General features: G+C 37.2%; 2 protein-coding genes and 1 pseudogene across 2 annotated transcripts; all 3 read right to left on the minus strand.

The window, feature by feature from the left end:
- Window positions 1-3505: 3505 nt before the first annotated feature.
- On the minus strand, window positions 3506-4144 carry LOC139854593 (F-box/kelch-repeat protein At3g23880-like; annotated as a pseudogene).
- Window positions 4145-4548: 404 nt separating this feature from the next.
- LOC139852187 (F-box/kelch-repeat protein At3g23880-like) lies at window positions 4549-6630 on the minus strand. The gene is made up of 2 exons (XM_071841415.1): window positions 5450-6630; window positions 4549-4721 (listed from the first exon to the last, which is right to left on the minus strand). The coding sequence occupies exon 1, from the start codon at window positions 6596-6598 to the stop codon at window positions 5456-5458; it is 1143 nt and encodes a 380-aa protein (XP_071697516.1). The 5' UTR covers window positions 6599-6630; the 3' UTR covers window positions 4549-4721; window positions 5450-5455.
- Window positions 6631-10292: 3662 nt separating this feature from the next.
- On the minus strand, window positions 10293-12899 carry LOC139852188 (uncharacterized). Its single transcript, XM_071841416.1, has 4 exons — window positions 12752-12899; window positions 11630-11920; window positions 11124-11303; window positions 10293-10543 (listed from the first exon to the last, which is right to left on the minus strand). Exons 1-4 carry the CDS (start codon window positions 12755-12757, stop codon window positions 10511-10513), a joined length of 510 nt encoding a protein of 169 aa, XP_071697517.1. The 5' UTR covers window positions 12758-12899; the 3' UTR covers window positions 10293-10510.
- Between the last annotated feature and the right edge of the window lie 1009 nt (window positions 12900-13908).

The following is a 13908-nucleotide window of genomic DNA, read 5'->3' on the forward strand; positions in this document are numbered from 1 at the left end:
ATTGTCTTTACTCAAAAAGTATTATTCCTTTGAACACTATTCGGAAAAAGATTGGTAACCGAAATTCCACTCGGTTTTGAAAGGACATTTGGGTTGGAGATGTTCCTTTATCATCCCCTTTCCTAGTCTTTTCCATTTGGATACAACCAAAGAGTGTTGGGACAAAATTAATGGAGGACATAAGAGTTGGAGCTAGTCTCGTTCAGTTCTAGGTAGTAGAAATGAGGTTGATTTGTCAGTCCACTGTGCTTGATCTTGCATTGATGTCAGCTTGCTACAACGGTCCAAGGTGATCTCGCAAGTGAAACATATTCCTTTGGCGTGTACGTATCGATCACTTGCCTACTAGATTAAACTTATCTAGTCGAGGGTTGGAGATTTAGTGTTTGGGCTTCTCAACTATGGAGAAGAGTTCGTTTATGGGTTGACATCCAATTGCATGTCTTCGAGTCTTGGGCTCTTGACTCTCTTGTCTTGCTTGGCTCAATGACTGGAACGGTGAAACCAATCAAACGGATAAGCTATTTACTATTTTTGCAGCTTCTTTTTGGATGCTTTGGATGCTTCAGAATAGTGTTGTCTTCTGTTATAATCCGTTGAATAATAGTATTTTATTTGTTTCTATTGGTAATATCTTTTTCTTATGGATTATAGATAGAGGTAGATTTGGCGTTGTTTACCTTTTTTCTCACTGAATAGATATAGATGTCAGAATGTAAAAAGATGTCATAATGGATATATCAGTAAATGATTAATGTTGTTTACTTTTTGTGTTGAATAAAAAATCTGAATGATCAAATAGACCTTTTTACCCTTAAATTATATAAATATAAATCATTTAATATAACCTTATTTAATAGAATGCCTTGTATTGTACTGTATCTTTTAATTGTTATGCTATAACGATTAAAAGGAGTAATTCATTCATTCTTTGTCAAATAATGCTACAAAACAAGCCCTCTTTTATCATATCAGTATATCTTCTTCAAATAATTACTCGTAATATAAATTTCTTAAAGAAACCATCGTCATCCTTAATAACAACAATGGCAGTTTCAGTTGCTTTCAAACATCGTCAACAACAACACAGACGTCAGATTCTATCAACTATATACACTAATTGTATACTTTCTTGCTCTCACTTCTCTAAATCTTTTGTTAAAATTACAAGCCCTAATAATTTACTAAAAACTATCAGAAAAAATTCAATCAGTTGTGTCAAATGCTTACGGACGAGCAATAAATCTTTATCGAGAACTTGTTCAGTGTCATCGATGATGCGTTGGGTAGGGTGTTCCTATATATCGTTGTTGACACGTTGCAGAGTTTTGAAGTCGATGAAAGTAATGAGATTCATACAAAATCAATCTTCAATATTCTTGTGATGTCGTGTATTAATGCCGAATCATCTATGAGTTTTGATACAGAAGAATTTGGAATCCACAAGAACCACAAGAAGTTGTGAATGTAGAAGGTGAACTCAAAATAAAAGGGGAAGGGTAGTATTGGGAAATGGTAGTGATATCTACTCAACCAATTTTTACAAATACACAACTAAACATGATTTACAGTATTGTACTATACAACACCGTAAAACATGTTTGGTTGTGTATTTGAAAGGCTGGAAAAAGAAATGCTAGATGGGGACAAGTGCCATTTTCTAAATTTATAGGTAATCCATGTGTTCAGGTATCTCATTAATATAAGGCCTAAATAAACAGGCCAACAAACTTACCTAATAAGTATTTCATACACCTCAACTCATTAAGACAATAGTAAACAGGCCCATGTGGTGTATACAGTAATATCTGAAAATTTGATACACATAATATAAACCTTTGAAGTTGGACGTGGATACATATAATGTGTAATATTTTACACATTACTTGGCCCAAATTTAAAAGACAAACCGTGATAACCATTCCAAATACCGGATCAAAAATCCAACGTTCTGGTTTGATTTGAATTAGAAATCATAGGTTTGATTTGTTACCCAAATGTTATATTTTCAACCATTGATTCTAATCAGCATATAAGCATCGTGTTAAAGGGGAGAATTGAAAAGTGGATCCTAGGGTTGTCCGAGTTAGTCATAAACTAGGAGAGATTTAAATTAACAAAAACAACATACCAAGTTCATCGAAATAGAAACGATCAACCGAATACATACATTCTTCCAAGAAATGATGGGCAATATTGTAGTAGTCAATAGCAAAAACGGAGAACGGACCATAGCAAATATGGGATATCAATATTAACCACTATGTACGATAAACAATACACGATACACTTACGAATGTTAACGATAGCCATAAAGACAAAGACAGTCAGAAAAATCTATGTTAATTTTGATGGTAAAAAGTTGAAAATGGCAGTGAAAAGGGCTATGATGTCGTGACCATGGTGTGGAGTGCCTTACAGAATATAATATAATATAACTAAGATATAAACTAACATAATTTGCATACAATATTTCTCAAAACAAAACAAAGCTAAAAACATCATCCAGAAATGCACAAGCATAAACGTCAAGTTTGTTATTAAACAATAAGAAACCGTCTAGCCAAAAGCATAAAAGTAAAGAAAAATAGGTTGCTTCATATTTGAAGTGAAAAACATAGACACGCTCAAGCAGAGCTCCTGTAGATCCCTGCGTCGAGAAACGCCCCACCACGTTTGTTACCAAAAGAAATGCAGCTACCAATACTACCTTGTTATAAATATAAACAAAACCGATTCTGGTTATTTGATACTGAGATTGGTAACCGAACACAAAGAGCTATTGATTATAATTTACCCAGTTCAAGTTACAAGCAGTTTATATTCATTAAAAGATGTTCAACACTTCAATATCTGACTTCTCTAAAATCCAAGTATTCAACATTGCAATCATTTGAAAACGGATGGGAAATAGGCAAACTAGATATTCTATTTCTCTCAATGAGAAAAAATTTGTTATGTAAGTTTATACACAAGAAAAAACAAGTTTAGACAAGAAACAAATTTTACCTTAACTTACATCATCAGAGTTATCTCTAACGCGTGATGTGTGAATTGGGTGAAACCAAACTCTCAACAAAAGTGTACGTTGCACGACATTTATCAAAGTATTGAATCTCCAAGAGAAAACTATTCTCTGAAACATACACAACCAATTTCGATCGAAATTTCATCAGAACTTTTCCATCATTTGATACACACAAAGGCACGGAATATTGATAGCTACCAGGGTCAGTCAAATACGGAACAGAAATTAATTTAGTCCAATAATCTTACTCACGATAAACCTTCATCATACAAAGTTTTCGGAACTTCACCATACGACTCGTTCCTTAAACCAACTGAAGCTATAGTCCACAAACACGACGACCCAAAATCTCGACTCACGTACCAATGAATTGCTCTGATCATAAACTTCCCATCATCATAGTATAAAATCCCATGAGGAACGAGTCCCATCAAACACGAATGAAACAAACATGAAATCCCAACAATTTTATAATCATCATTGTATAAACTTCACTGAATATATCTTCACTTGCGTTTTTTGCATCATTTCCGAATGAAACAAACACGAAATCCCAACAACTTTATAATCACCAGTCAACGTATCATACCCAAAACCATACAACATGCACCAAACGGGCCACGATTTAAAACCACAATACGGCAACCTATTCGATCTTCTCGTACTAGGGTTCCAAATAAACAATATTTCTTCGTCGATAGCAATACATAATAATCCGTTACAAGAACCGACTATCGAAACCGATTTCTGCAAGTGTTTAATGGATACTCGAGCTCTATTGCATTGATGGGTTTGTCATACAACACATTATAAAGATAAAGTCTTAAGGTTTCTAGGCACGGTGTTAAAAATTTCTCTATGATTAGCATAGTTATTTCGGTTACTTGATGAATATAGATGTGATTTGATGAAATGAGGATCAAAAATTCAAGAACACCATAATTTGCAAACGGACTTACATCGTAACAACGATTCAACCGAAAATCTCATTAGAATTTCGATGATGCTTTGTGACAGAAGTGTAGAAACAGTTTGAGGTTTTTCGGATGCTACCGATGATTCCGCTGTTTTGATTAGTTTTGGTTGTTGTTGACGATGTTCCTCTCCGAGTGTCATTTTAGAGTTCTTTTGGTGATTGATTCGAGGGAAAATATGAACCAGTGTTTTGTGTGTATACGGAGAATGTTATTTCGCCACAAATTTACAATTTACACCCTCTATGTTTACATGATTGTACGTTTACATATTTGGTCGTCCAACTTTCCTAAAGTACCATAATCAACATCTATAGTTTGATGCAATTAAATAGTAAAACTTATGTACATTTTGTTGCACAAATGATTTTTCAAATAATTTAATCTATCAATGAACCGTTACAATGTGATTAACCATGCGGACCGAAAAGTTGAAACATTTTATTTCTAAAAAAAGTAACAAACCCTCCTGGACATGAGCAGTTGAATGGCAGCATGATGATAAAAAAAAATTGCACATGTAATCAAAAGATACGGAATTCACATGATTTAGGAACATATACTTAAGTTGATAAGTAGCAATATCTCATTTTTTTTTTTTAAATGATACTATTGGATTGAAGTTCGAAGTACATTATTTGCCTGATACTTTCTTCTATTGCATACATAAGTGTTTAAAGATTCTGGCATACTTGTACATTCAAGGAAATCACCATTTCCTGAAGAAGAAAAAAAAAAAAAAGATTTAATCTGCTGGCAATGAAACATACATAGAAGTTTGTTATATTAGTGATCTTGAAAGTGATAATCCACATTGATACAAGTATCCTCGATTAATGACAAGTGAAAACACTTAAGAAGATGTATTAAGAAAATTCAGAATAAAGTCGATGCACTTGTATAAATAATGTTGACAACTTCTGTAGCATAGAATAAAAGAATATATAAATCAAAACATAATAACTAATTTTAGATAGTAGTGGCAAAATGGGTAGGGTAGGTCAAAACTGGTTCAACTTGAGACAGGTATTTTCTTGAACATGCCAAAAGGGTCAGGATGAGTTGACCTATCAAATATAAAATATAGCCCATATCAATTCACTTTTAGGTAGATAGGTCGAATCACCACCTCAATTATAAGATATTTCCATAAATGAGGAACAATGTAAGTTAGAAAGGTTAAACGCAACACATTTTCAAAGTTTCATATTTGACTATTATTTACCCATCCAGTTCAAGTTACAAGCAGTTAGTTTACAAACATTAAAGGATGTTCATCACTTCAATATTAGACTTTTTTAAAATCCAAGTATGCAACATTGCAAATTTGCAATCATTTGAGAACGAATGGTAAAAATGCAAACTATACATTCTATTTCTCTCAACGAGAACAACTTTGTTCTGTATGTTTATACATAAAACAAGTTTAGACGAGAACAAAGCTTACCTTAAGTCAATTGGGTGAAACCATACTCTCAACAAAAGGGTACGCTTGAACACATTTATCAAAGTTCTGAATCTCCAAAAGCAAACTATTCTTTGAATCATACACAACCAATTTCGATCCAAATCTCAACAAAACTTTTCCATCATTTGAAAAAAACAAAGGCGCAGAATACTGATGTCTACCAGGGTCAGTCATATAAGGAACAGAAACCAATTTAGTCCAAGAATCTTGCTCACCGTAAACCTTCATCACCCATACATCTGCACATTTTCCACGATAAACACAAACAACCGACAAATTTTCTCCCAAAACACCCAACGACAAATCCTTTTTCCCTTCATCATACACAGGTTGTGGAACTTCACCATACGACTCGTTCCCTAAATCAACTGAAACTATGGTCCATGAATACGAGGACCCAAAATAACGCCACACAGCCCAATGAAGGGCTCCGTTCGAAAACTTCCCATCATCATTCAATAAACTCTTATGAGGAAAGTCACCTACTTCCTTCCAATTTCCTGTTCTTAGTGAATATATCTTCACTTTCGTATCACACTCAACTCCGGGATACACACACGGAATCCCAACAACTTTATAATCATCAGTCAACGTATCATACCCAAAACCATACGACACGTACCAACCGGGACCTGGTTCAAAACCGCAATAGGGCAACCTATTCGATCTTCTCGTAGTAGGGTTCCAAATAAACAATTTATCTTCGTCAATAGCTATACATAATAATCCGTTACAAGAACCGACTATCGAAACCGATTTCTGCAACTGTTTTAATGGATAATCAAGCTCTATTGCATTGAGGGGTTGTTTATCATACAACACATTAAAAAGTTTACAAGTCTTAAGGTATCTTCTACGCACAGTGTTAAATATTAGTCTATGATTAGCATAATTATTTCGGTTACTTGATAAATATAGATGTGAGTTGATGAAATGAGGATCGGAAATTAAAGAACGCCATAATTTGCAAACGGACTTACATCGTAACAGCGATTCAACTGGAAGTCTCGTTAAAATTTCGACGATGATTTCTGTCAGAAGTGTAGGAACAGATTGAGGTTCTTCGGATGATTGCGCTGTTTTGATTGTTTCTGATTGTTGTTGATGATGTTCGTCTTTGAGTGTCATTTTAGGGTTTTTTGTTAATTGATTTGGGGGAAAACATGATCAGTGTGTCGTGTGTATATTTTATTTTACCATAGATTTACATTTTACATCCTTTATGTTTACATGATTGTAAACGTACATACATGGTCTCCAACTTTCATGTAGGGATATGGGCAAACAATACCCGTGACCCGCGGGTACCCGTGAACCGCGGGTACTCGTACTCGTGATAGGCGGGTATTTATGAGAAATTTTATCCGCGGGCATAGGGCGGGTAAAATTTCGTACGCATTGGCGGGTTGCAGGCAGGCCGCGAGTATTTCATACCTGTGGCGAGTAAAACCTGACCCGTGACTCCATGATGCCCGTTTGAGCTACTCGCGGGTATACGCGTTTACCCGCATACATATACTTAATTATATATTATACAATTAGAATTTTTTTAATATATTTTTATAATTGTAAGGGTAAAACCCGCGGGTAGTGGGTATCCGTGACTAAAAATTAGTTAAAATGCACATTTTGTAAACTCGTGGGTTTACCTCAGGCAAAAAAATTTACTCGTTGGCGGGGTATTCGTGGGTAAGAAGCGGGTACTAAGGACCCGTGCCCGTCGCCCACAAGTGTCATCCCTACTTTTAGGAGACCATATAAGCAGATGATGCAATTAAATTAAACTTATGTACATTTTGTGGCACAAATATTTATCAATAAAGTTTTTTTATAAGAGCTTAGTTTATTAGATAAAGAGTTTAAGTAGTGCTTCCAAAAAACGAGCCTTTACAATGTGTGCAACGGTCTAATCAAGCATAGATTAGATCCTTAGGCCCCATTTGGCTCGTGGAATTTTTTTGGATGGAATTGAATGTGTCAAAGGAATTGTAATCCGAAGGAATTGGAATTGATAAATTCCATGGAATGTGAAAAAATGTGTTCTATTGACATGGAATGGAATTGAATTTCATTTTATAAAATAATTAAAAAGTTATAAAAAGAATTACGTTTCTAAATTTTGTGTACATTTTCAGACACACTTTAAAAAAAAAAAAAAAAAAAAAAATTTAGATTCGCGATTTGAGAACGCGTGTCGAAAACGCGCGTTTTCTAATAGGCTGCAAAAACGCAATCCGAAAAAGCGTGTTTTCCGACACGCTGTGAAAAAGAGCGTTTTCGGACGCGCTGCGAGATCGCGCTTTTTTGGACGTGCTGCGAAAATGCGTTTCGCGGCGGGTGTGAAAACGCGCGTTTCGTGGCGCGGTGCGATAACGCGCGTTTCTGGTTGCACTGCGAAAACCCGCATTTCTAGACGCGGTGCGAAAACGCGAGTTTCCGGGCACAGTGCGAAAACGCGCGTTTCCGGACGCCCTGCGAAAACATGCGTTTAAGACACCCTGCGAAAACACGCGTTTCCGGGCGCCCTGCTAAAACGCGCGTTCCGGGCACCCTCCGAAAACGCGCGTTTCCGGGCGCGGTGAGAAAACGCGCGTTTTCGGGCGCCCGGCGAAAACGAGCGTTTCCAGACGGGTGGGAAAACGCGCGTTTCTGGGCGCCATGTGAAAACGCGCGTTTCAGGACGCACTGCGAAAACGCGCGTGTCCGGGCGCCCTCCGAAAACGCGAGTTTGCGGGCGCCCTGCGAGAACGCGCGTTTCCGGGCGCGGTGCGAGAACGCGCGTTTCCGTGCGCCCTGCGAGAACGCGCGTTTCCGGGCGCCCTGCGAGAACGCCCGTTTCCGGGCGCGGAGCGAGAACGCGCTATTCCGGGCTCGGAGCGAAAACACGCGTTTCCGGGCGCGGTGCGAAAACGCGCGTTTCCGGGCGCGGTGCGAAAACGCGCGTTTCCGGGTGCCCTGCGAAAAAGCGCGTTTCCGGGTTCCCTGCGAAAAACGCGCGTGTTGCCGGGCGCGTAGCGAAAACGCGCGTGTTGCCGGGCTCGGAGCGAAAACGCGCGTTTTCGGGCGCGGTGCGAAAACGCGCGTTTCCGGGCGACCTGCGAAAACGCGCTTTTCCGGGCTCCCTGCGAAAAAGCGCGTTTCCGGGCGGCCTGCGAAAACGCGCGTGTTGCCGGGCGCGATGCGAAAACGCGTGTTTTCGGACGCCCTGCGAAAGTGGGTTTTTCCGGTCCCCCTGCGAAAACGCGCGTTTCCGGACCCTTGCGAAAACGAGCTGTTTCCGGACCCCTGCAATAACCAGCTGCGAAAACGCGCGTCGAAACACGAGTTGAAATGTACTTATAATTTAAACGTAAACATTCGATGTTTTTTGATTTTTTTCATAGATTAAATGTTGGAAAGAATTCAATTCCATAAGCATCTCGAATGAATGAACATTCCATAGATGAAGGAATTAAAAGATTCCTAGGAATTTAATTCCTTCCAAAATATGTGAGTCAAACGGGACGGTCTAAGGAATTCAATTCCAATTCCATCAAATTCCTTAGGGATTCCACGAGCCAAACGGGGCCTTAGGGTTTGATCTACACTTGGTCAACAAAAGAGGGGGATTTAAGGGTCATTCGAGTTTAACTCTCCGGTCCGGTGCACCGTGAATAATTCCGACGTGAGATGATGATCTCAGCTGGGGTGGTTAAACGTCGACCCCCCATCATCGGGCTAACCAGTTTTGATGGCTCAAAGGAGGTGTTAGGATTTATGTTCATAGAACGGTATATGTAACCGTTAAACAAAGCTTTAGAAGTTGTTAAGATTCCGGTGGCGCGGGTTAGGGTCTTGATGTTAGTGATGAAGATATAATCGTAAGTGATTTGTGAGTGCAAGTATGTGTAGAATGTGATGTGTGCAACGCGTGTTGTAATGAGGGTTTGGTGTCCTATTTATAGGTGGACATCTTTGTCTTTTAGTGTCACGTCACTAGACAAAAGGAACACGTCCTTGATAAGTCGTACTATTTTGTCGGTTAAAGCTGAAAAGGTGCAAGTGGTCTCAGTGCAGTCTGCTAGCTTTTGTGACAGCTGTCGTGTGGGTTATAACGCCTTTATGTTAGGCGTACAATGTTGGGATCGTGCCGAAATTATGTGATGTCTCTCGTTGGTTTGTGCGCTGCTCGTAAAGTAAATGTCCTTTCTTCAGCTCTTGGTGACGCTAAAAATGCCAGTCCGGGTTGCGCGCATTATTACGGAGCTAACGGGTTATGAGTGCGTCCTATGCTCAGGTCATTTAAGCACCTGCAGGTCATGTGTGATACGTTTATGCGGAGCATGAGGGTATGCGCATCATTACGGACCTTGGACCGAAAAGTTAAATCGATTTTCTTAGAAACAAGTAACAGACCTTCTAGGACTCCGGCATTTGAAAGGCATGATGGCGATTAAAGCACTTGCACTTGTATGATGGAGTTGTTTGCAGATTTGACGTAGCCATTATGATTAAAACTAATACCAGGTACCAAGATCATGGTTACTATCCAATTGTTCATATATGGTCCCATCCAAGTTACACAGCAGAGAACTGTTAACAAATCAGATGAAACCAGTAATGAAATTGCATTATGATTGTATTGTCACACATGCATGAACATTTATCTCCTTTGATCTCTATATATTATATGTAAGAATAAATTGAGTAATGGTAATTACTTGTTGGTAAAAGATAGTAGTACATAGTGTCTCCTCCGGTAGAGTATTTTCCTATATATTTTCATTTACTTTTTCTGAACTTATATAAACTTGTGAAGTTTGTTCAACCGGAATCACAAACGAATATTAACCTGAATCTTTCTTGATTTCTTTTATGTGATCTTCCAACAAATCAAGCATACAAATAATGGGACTAATAAGATGTAAATGCCCTGTGTAGGACAATAAGTAGAGTTGTCTAAAATTACTTTCTGGAATCACAAAACATGAATATATAATAATGATGATGCTTATACATAAAAATGCAATCCTCATTTCACCCCAATAGCCAACCTGTAAATTACTTTCTACCCCATGGAAAGCAGCTGCACCCCTGTGTGAGAAAAAAAAAAAAAAAAAAAAAAAAAAAAAAAAAAAAGTTGAGTCATCTTAAAATCACGAGTTTGATAGTCCAATTGTCCTTTAAATCAGATATATCAGACTAGATGTGGCAAAATGGATATGTTTGGGTTTATTAGCGTGACAAAAGGGTACATCTTTAGTATAAAACGAAAAGGGCTGGTACATGTTGGGTTGATATTCGCTAAGCGATTAATTTGTTTATTATAACTACAAAAACTATAGTTAAAAAGAGATCTTACTTGAAAGAGAACTGATTAGGAAGCTGGATGCAAGAAAAACACACCTTAGATAACGTTTGACCTTTTGACCGCTTTTGTTTAATCAGATATTAAATGATTAAACATGACACAAAGCAGCTCAGACAAATAAATGGGTCAAAATTGCCACCTTTTGAAAATACACATTTTTGACCTTTTGACTGCTTTTGTTTTATCAGAAATTTATTAAAAGATAAAACATAACCCAAATCAGCTCTTGCAATTAAATGGGTCAAAATTGCCACCTCGTGGAAAGATGGAAAAAACACCAAATGGTAGAAATGGACCATTTACCTTTTCAGGCTTTCTTTGACCATAAAACTGAGTATCATTGCTTGATATTCTCGGTGACTTTCCACCGCCACCATGTTTCTCCTCTCGTACTTTGTTAAATATGTGAGAGTAACCTTCAGCCGAAGCGGGATTACTATCATCCCAGTCACCGAATACAGGTACTGCGGTGCTGTCATCAGGCTGCCAAATCAATAGTGTACCGTCACAAACCGACAATAATACTCCCTCGGACCCAATTTAATTATATCCAGAAAAAAAACATACAGTTTAAGAAAAAGTGACTGTCACATGTACTTTTATGTAAACTTTCAAGTTTTACCCTTACTTTTTGCTTACCTTTTTGTCTTATATACATACATTAAAGGTCTTATCTATCTATGAAAGTGGACAATTAATTTGGTACATTCAGAAAAGAAGATACTAGACAATAAATTTGATGAAATACTTGACAATTAGGGACCGAGGGAGTATTAGTTTAGGAAATTTAGCAGTTTTAAATAACTTACACTTTCGTCACCAAGAGTAACTTGTTTCAACCGTGATCTTCCTGGAGTCGAAGTGGGTGTAATATGAGTACCATCGGATGAACCTTTTCTTTCCCACATTGGTGAACTCGTGTTACTCTTGGTCCCACCCCTGGCTTGCTGATGTGGCTGTGTTAAGACCCTTTTAGGATGCGTTGGAGAATCTAATGATTTACTTGAGTCACCTTCTCGACTAACACGTGTTTCGTTTTTTGGTGTCTCAGATTCGGTCATCTTGGAGTCGGCTTTCTTGACTTCAGCTTCTTCTTGGGTCTGAAATGATTCATTAAAGCAGATAATGTGATGAATATTGAAGGTGGATTAATGAACCTAAAACTATGTTTCATCACCTGAGGTGAATGAACCTAAAACTATGTTTCAACACTTGAGGTGGATCATTTTGCGAAAAGCCCGTTGTTTTTTTTTTTTTTTTTTTTTTTTTTTTTTTTAGCAACAGTTTGGAATCACCCATGGGGAACTAAACCACGCACGCGATCATGTTAGGCAGTTGCATAACGCGAAAAGCCAGCTTGCGTTTACTGCTTCTAGATCTTAGAGTTTTGGTTGATTTTGCAACAAAAAGAAGGATAATCTAGGTATTATATAATGTCGTTTATGCAATTTTAGTTGTACTCCCCATTTCATTTCATCTGAATCCAATAAATCTATATCAATAATGAATCTTACAAACCCTATATTTTCTAATTTGGAACAAAAGCTCTGTCCACATTAAAATGAGTTATCTGAAAGAACTAAGTAAATGGTACATATTTCACTTCTCTATATATTTTGGCTTATAATAATCCATAAATAGTGAAGGTAATAATTAAATTATAGTTATATCATTAAAGCAAATCAGGTTGACCTACAGTTAAGTATATGTCACAAAGTAAATATATAGATTCAAAACACTAAAAAAACATTAAAGAATAAAGATTATGAATAGTTGAACACTATCTAGCTTCCATATACAAAATCCACATCAATCACAGAATGTACAAATTTAACTCAACTATTTACTTTAATAAAGTTAATGACTTTCCACAAAATAAAACCTAATTGTCAACAAAAAATGTCGAGTGAAAGAAGAAGAAATGAACTTACTGCCATGATTGATTTGAGTAGTAGCCTTAATGAGCAAACACACACACACAGCTGTGTGTTTTTAAAAAATGCAATTAACAGACAAAAACAGGGAATGAGTGAATGAATTAATGAAGGTGTGAAATGGTGGGCACAGGTGGATATTTATTCATTCATTTCTGTATCTGACTTTTCTTCTTTGGCTGCCAACACCGGTCACTTCACTTGACTCCAATCACCTCACTTGACAGTTAAATACTATACTCATTTCACCCTAACACTCATTTCACCCTAACACTCATTTATCATCATTTTATTTTATATTGCTAAAAATAAAACGGTAAATAAATTACTTTTATAAGTGTGTTTGGTTGACTAATTTTTATTAGTCTACGGAGTCATTGTTTTGTTGACTTTATTAGTCAATCCTACAACCCAACTGATGTATCCCGTTAAGACCACCGTTAAAGAAGCGTCAGATTTTAGGTCAGATGAGGTGGCATTCAAGGTGACAGGTCTCTGACGCCTTTAATGGGGCGTCACCCGAAACGCTTAGACCACCCCCTATGATTAGTTACCCGCCCATTACCCGCTCATTACCCGTAACTAACCATAGGCACCACTTAGTTACCTGCGTTAGTTACCCGCTTTCATCATAGATTTAACGGAAGAGTTATAGGAATTGCGGGTCCGAGTGCTTTTTATTGTTGGACTTAATGCTTTATTGCTTGTACGTTGTATACTAAGAGGAGTATTGTTTTAGTCATGATAGGGAGTGTTTAGTTATGAGTTAGTTATAGGATATTGGTGTTGATGTGGCGCTGATGTGGAAGGTTAAGAGGATGAATAGTTTAGTTACGATAGGGAGTGGCCTTATGGGGCGTTAGTTATCGTCATGATTGAATTTTTTTTTTGTGTCAAATGAATTTCCACCAATCATATTTCACCACTACTTTTTACATATTATTAAGCTATTTATTTTATACCCAACTAACAATAATAATAATTTACTACATCATTCACCACAAATTTAACACTTCCTTCTATTTAACTTCACTTCATGACGTTGTCACATCATCAAAAAGTACATCATTTGCCTCTTACGTCAAAGTCAGTACATATTATTAAGCTATTTATTTTATACCCAACTAACAATAATAATAATTTACTACACCATT

The sequence above is a fragment of the Rutidosis leptorrhynchoides genome, chromosome 6 (genome assembly GCF_046630445.1).
Source record: "Rutidosis leptorrhynchoides isolate AG116_Rl617_1_P2 chromosome 6, CSIRO_AGI_Rlap_v1, whole genome shotgun sequence".
Classification (NCBI taxonomy): domain Eukaryota; kingdom Viridiplantae; phylum Streptophyta; class Magnoliopsida; order Asterales; family Asteraceae; genus Rutidosis; species Rutidosis leptorrhynchoides.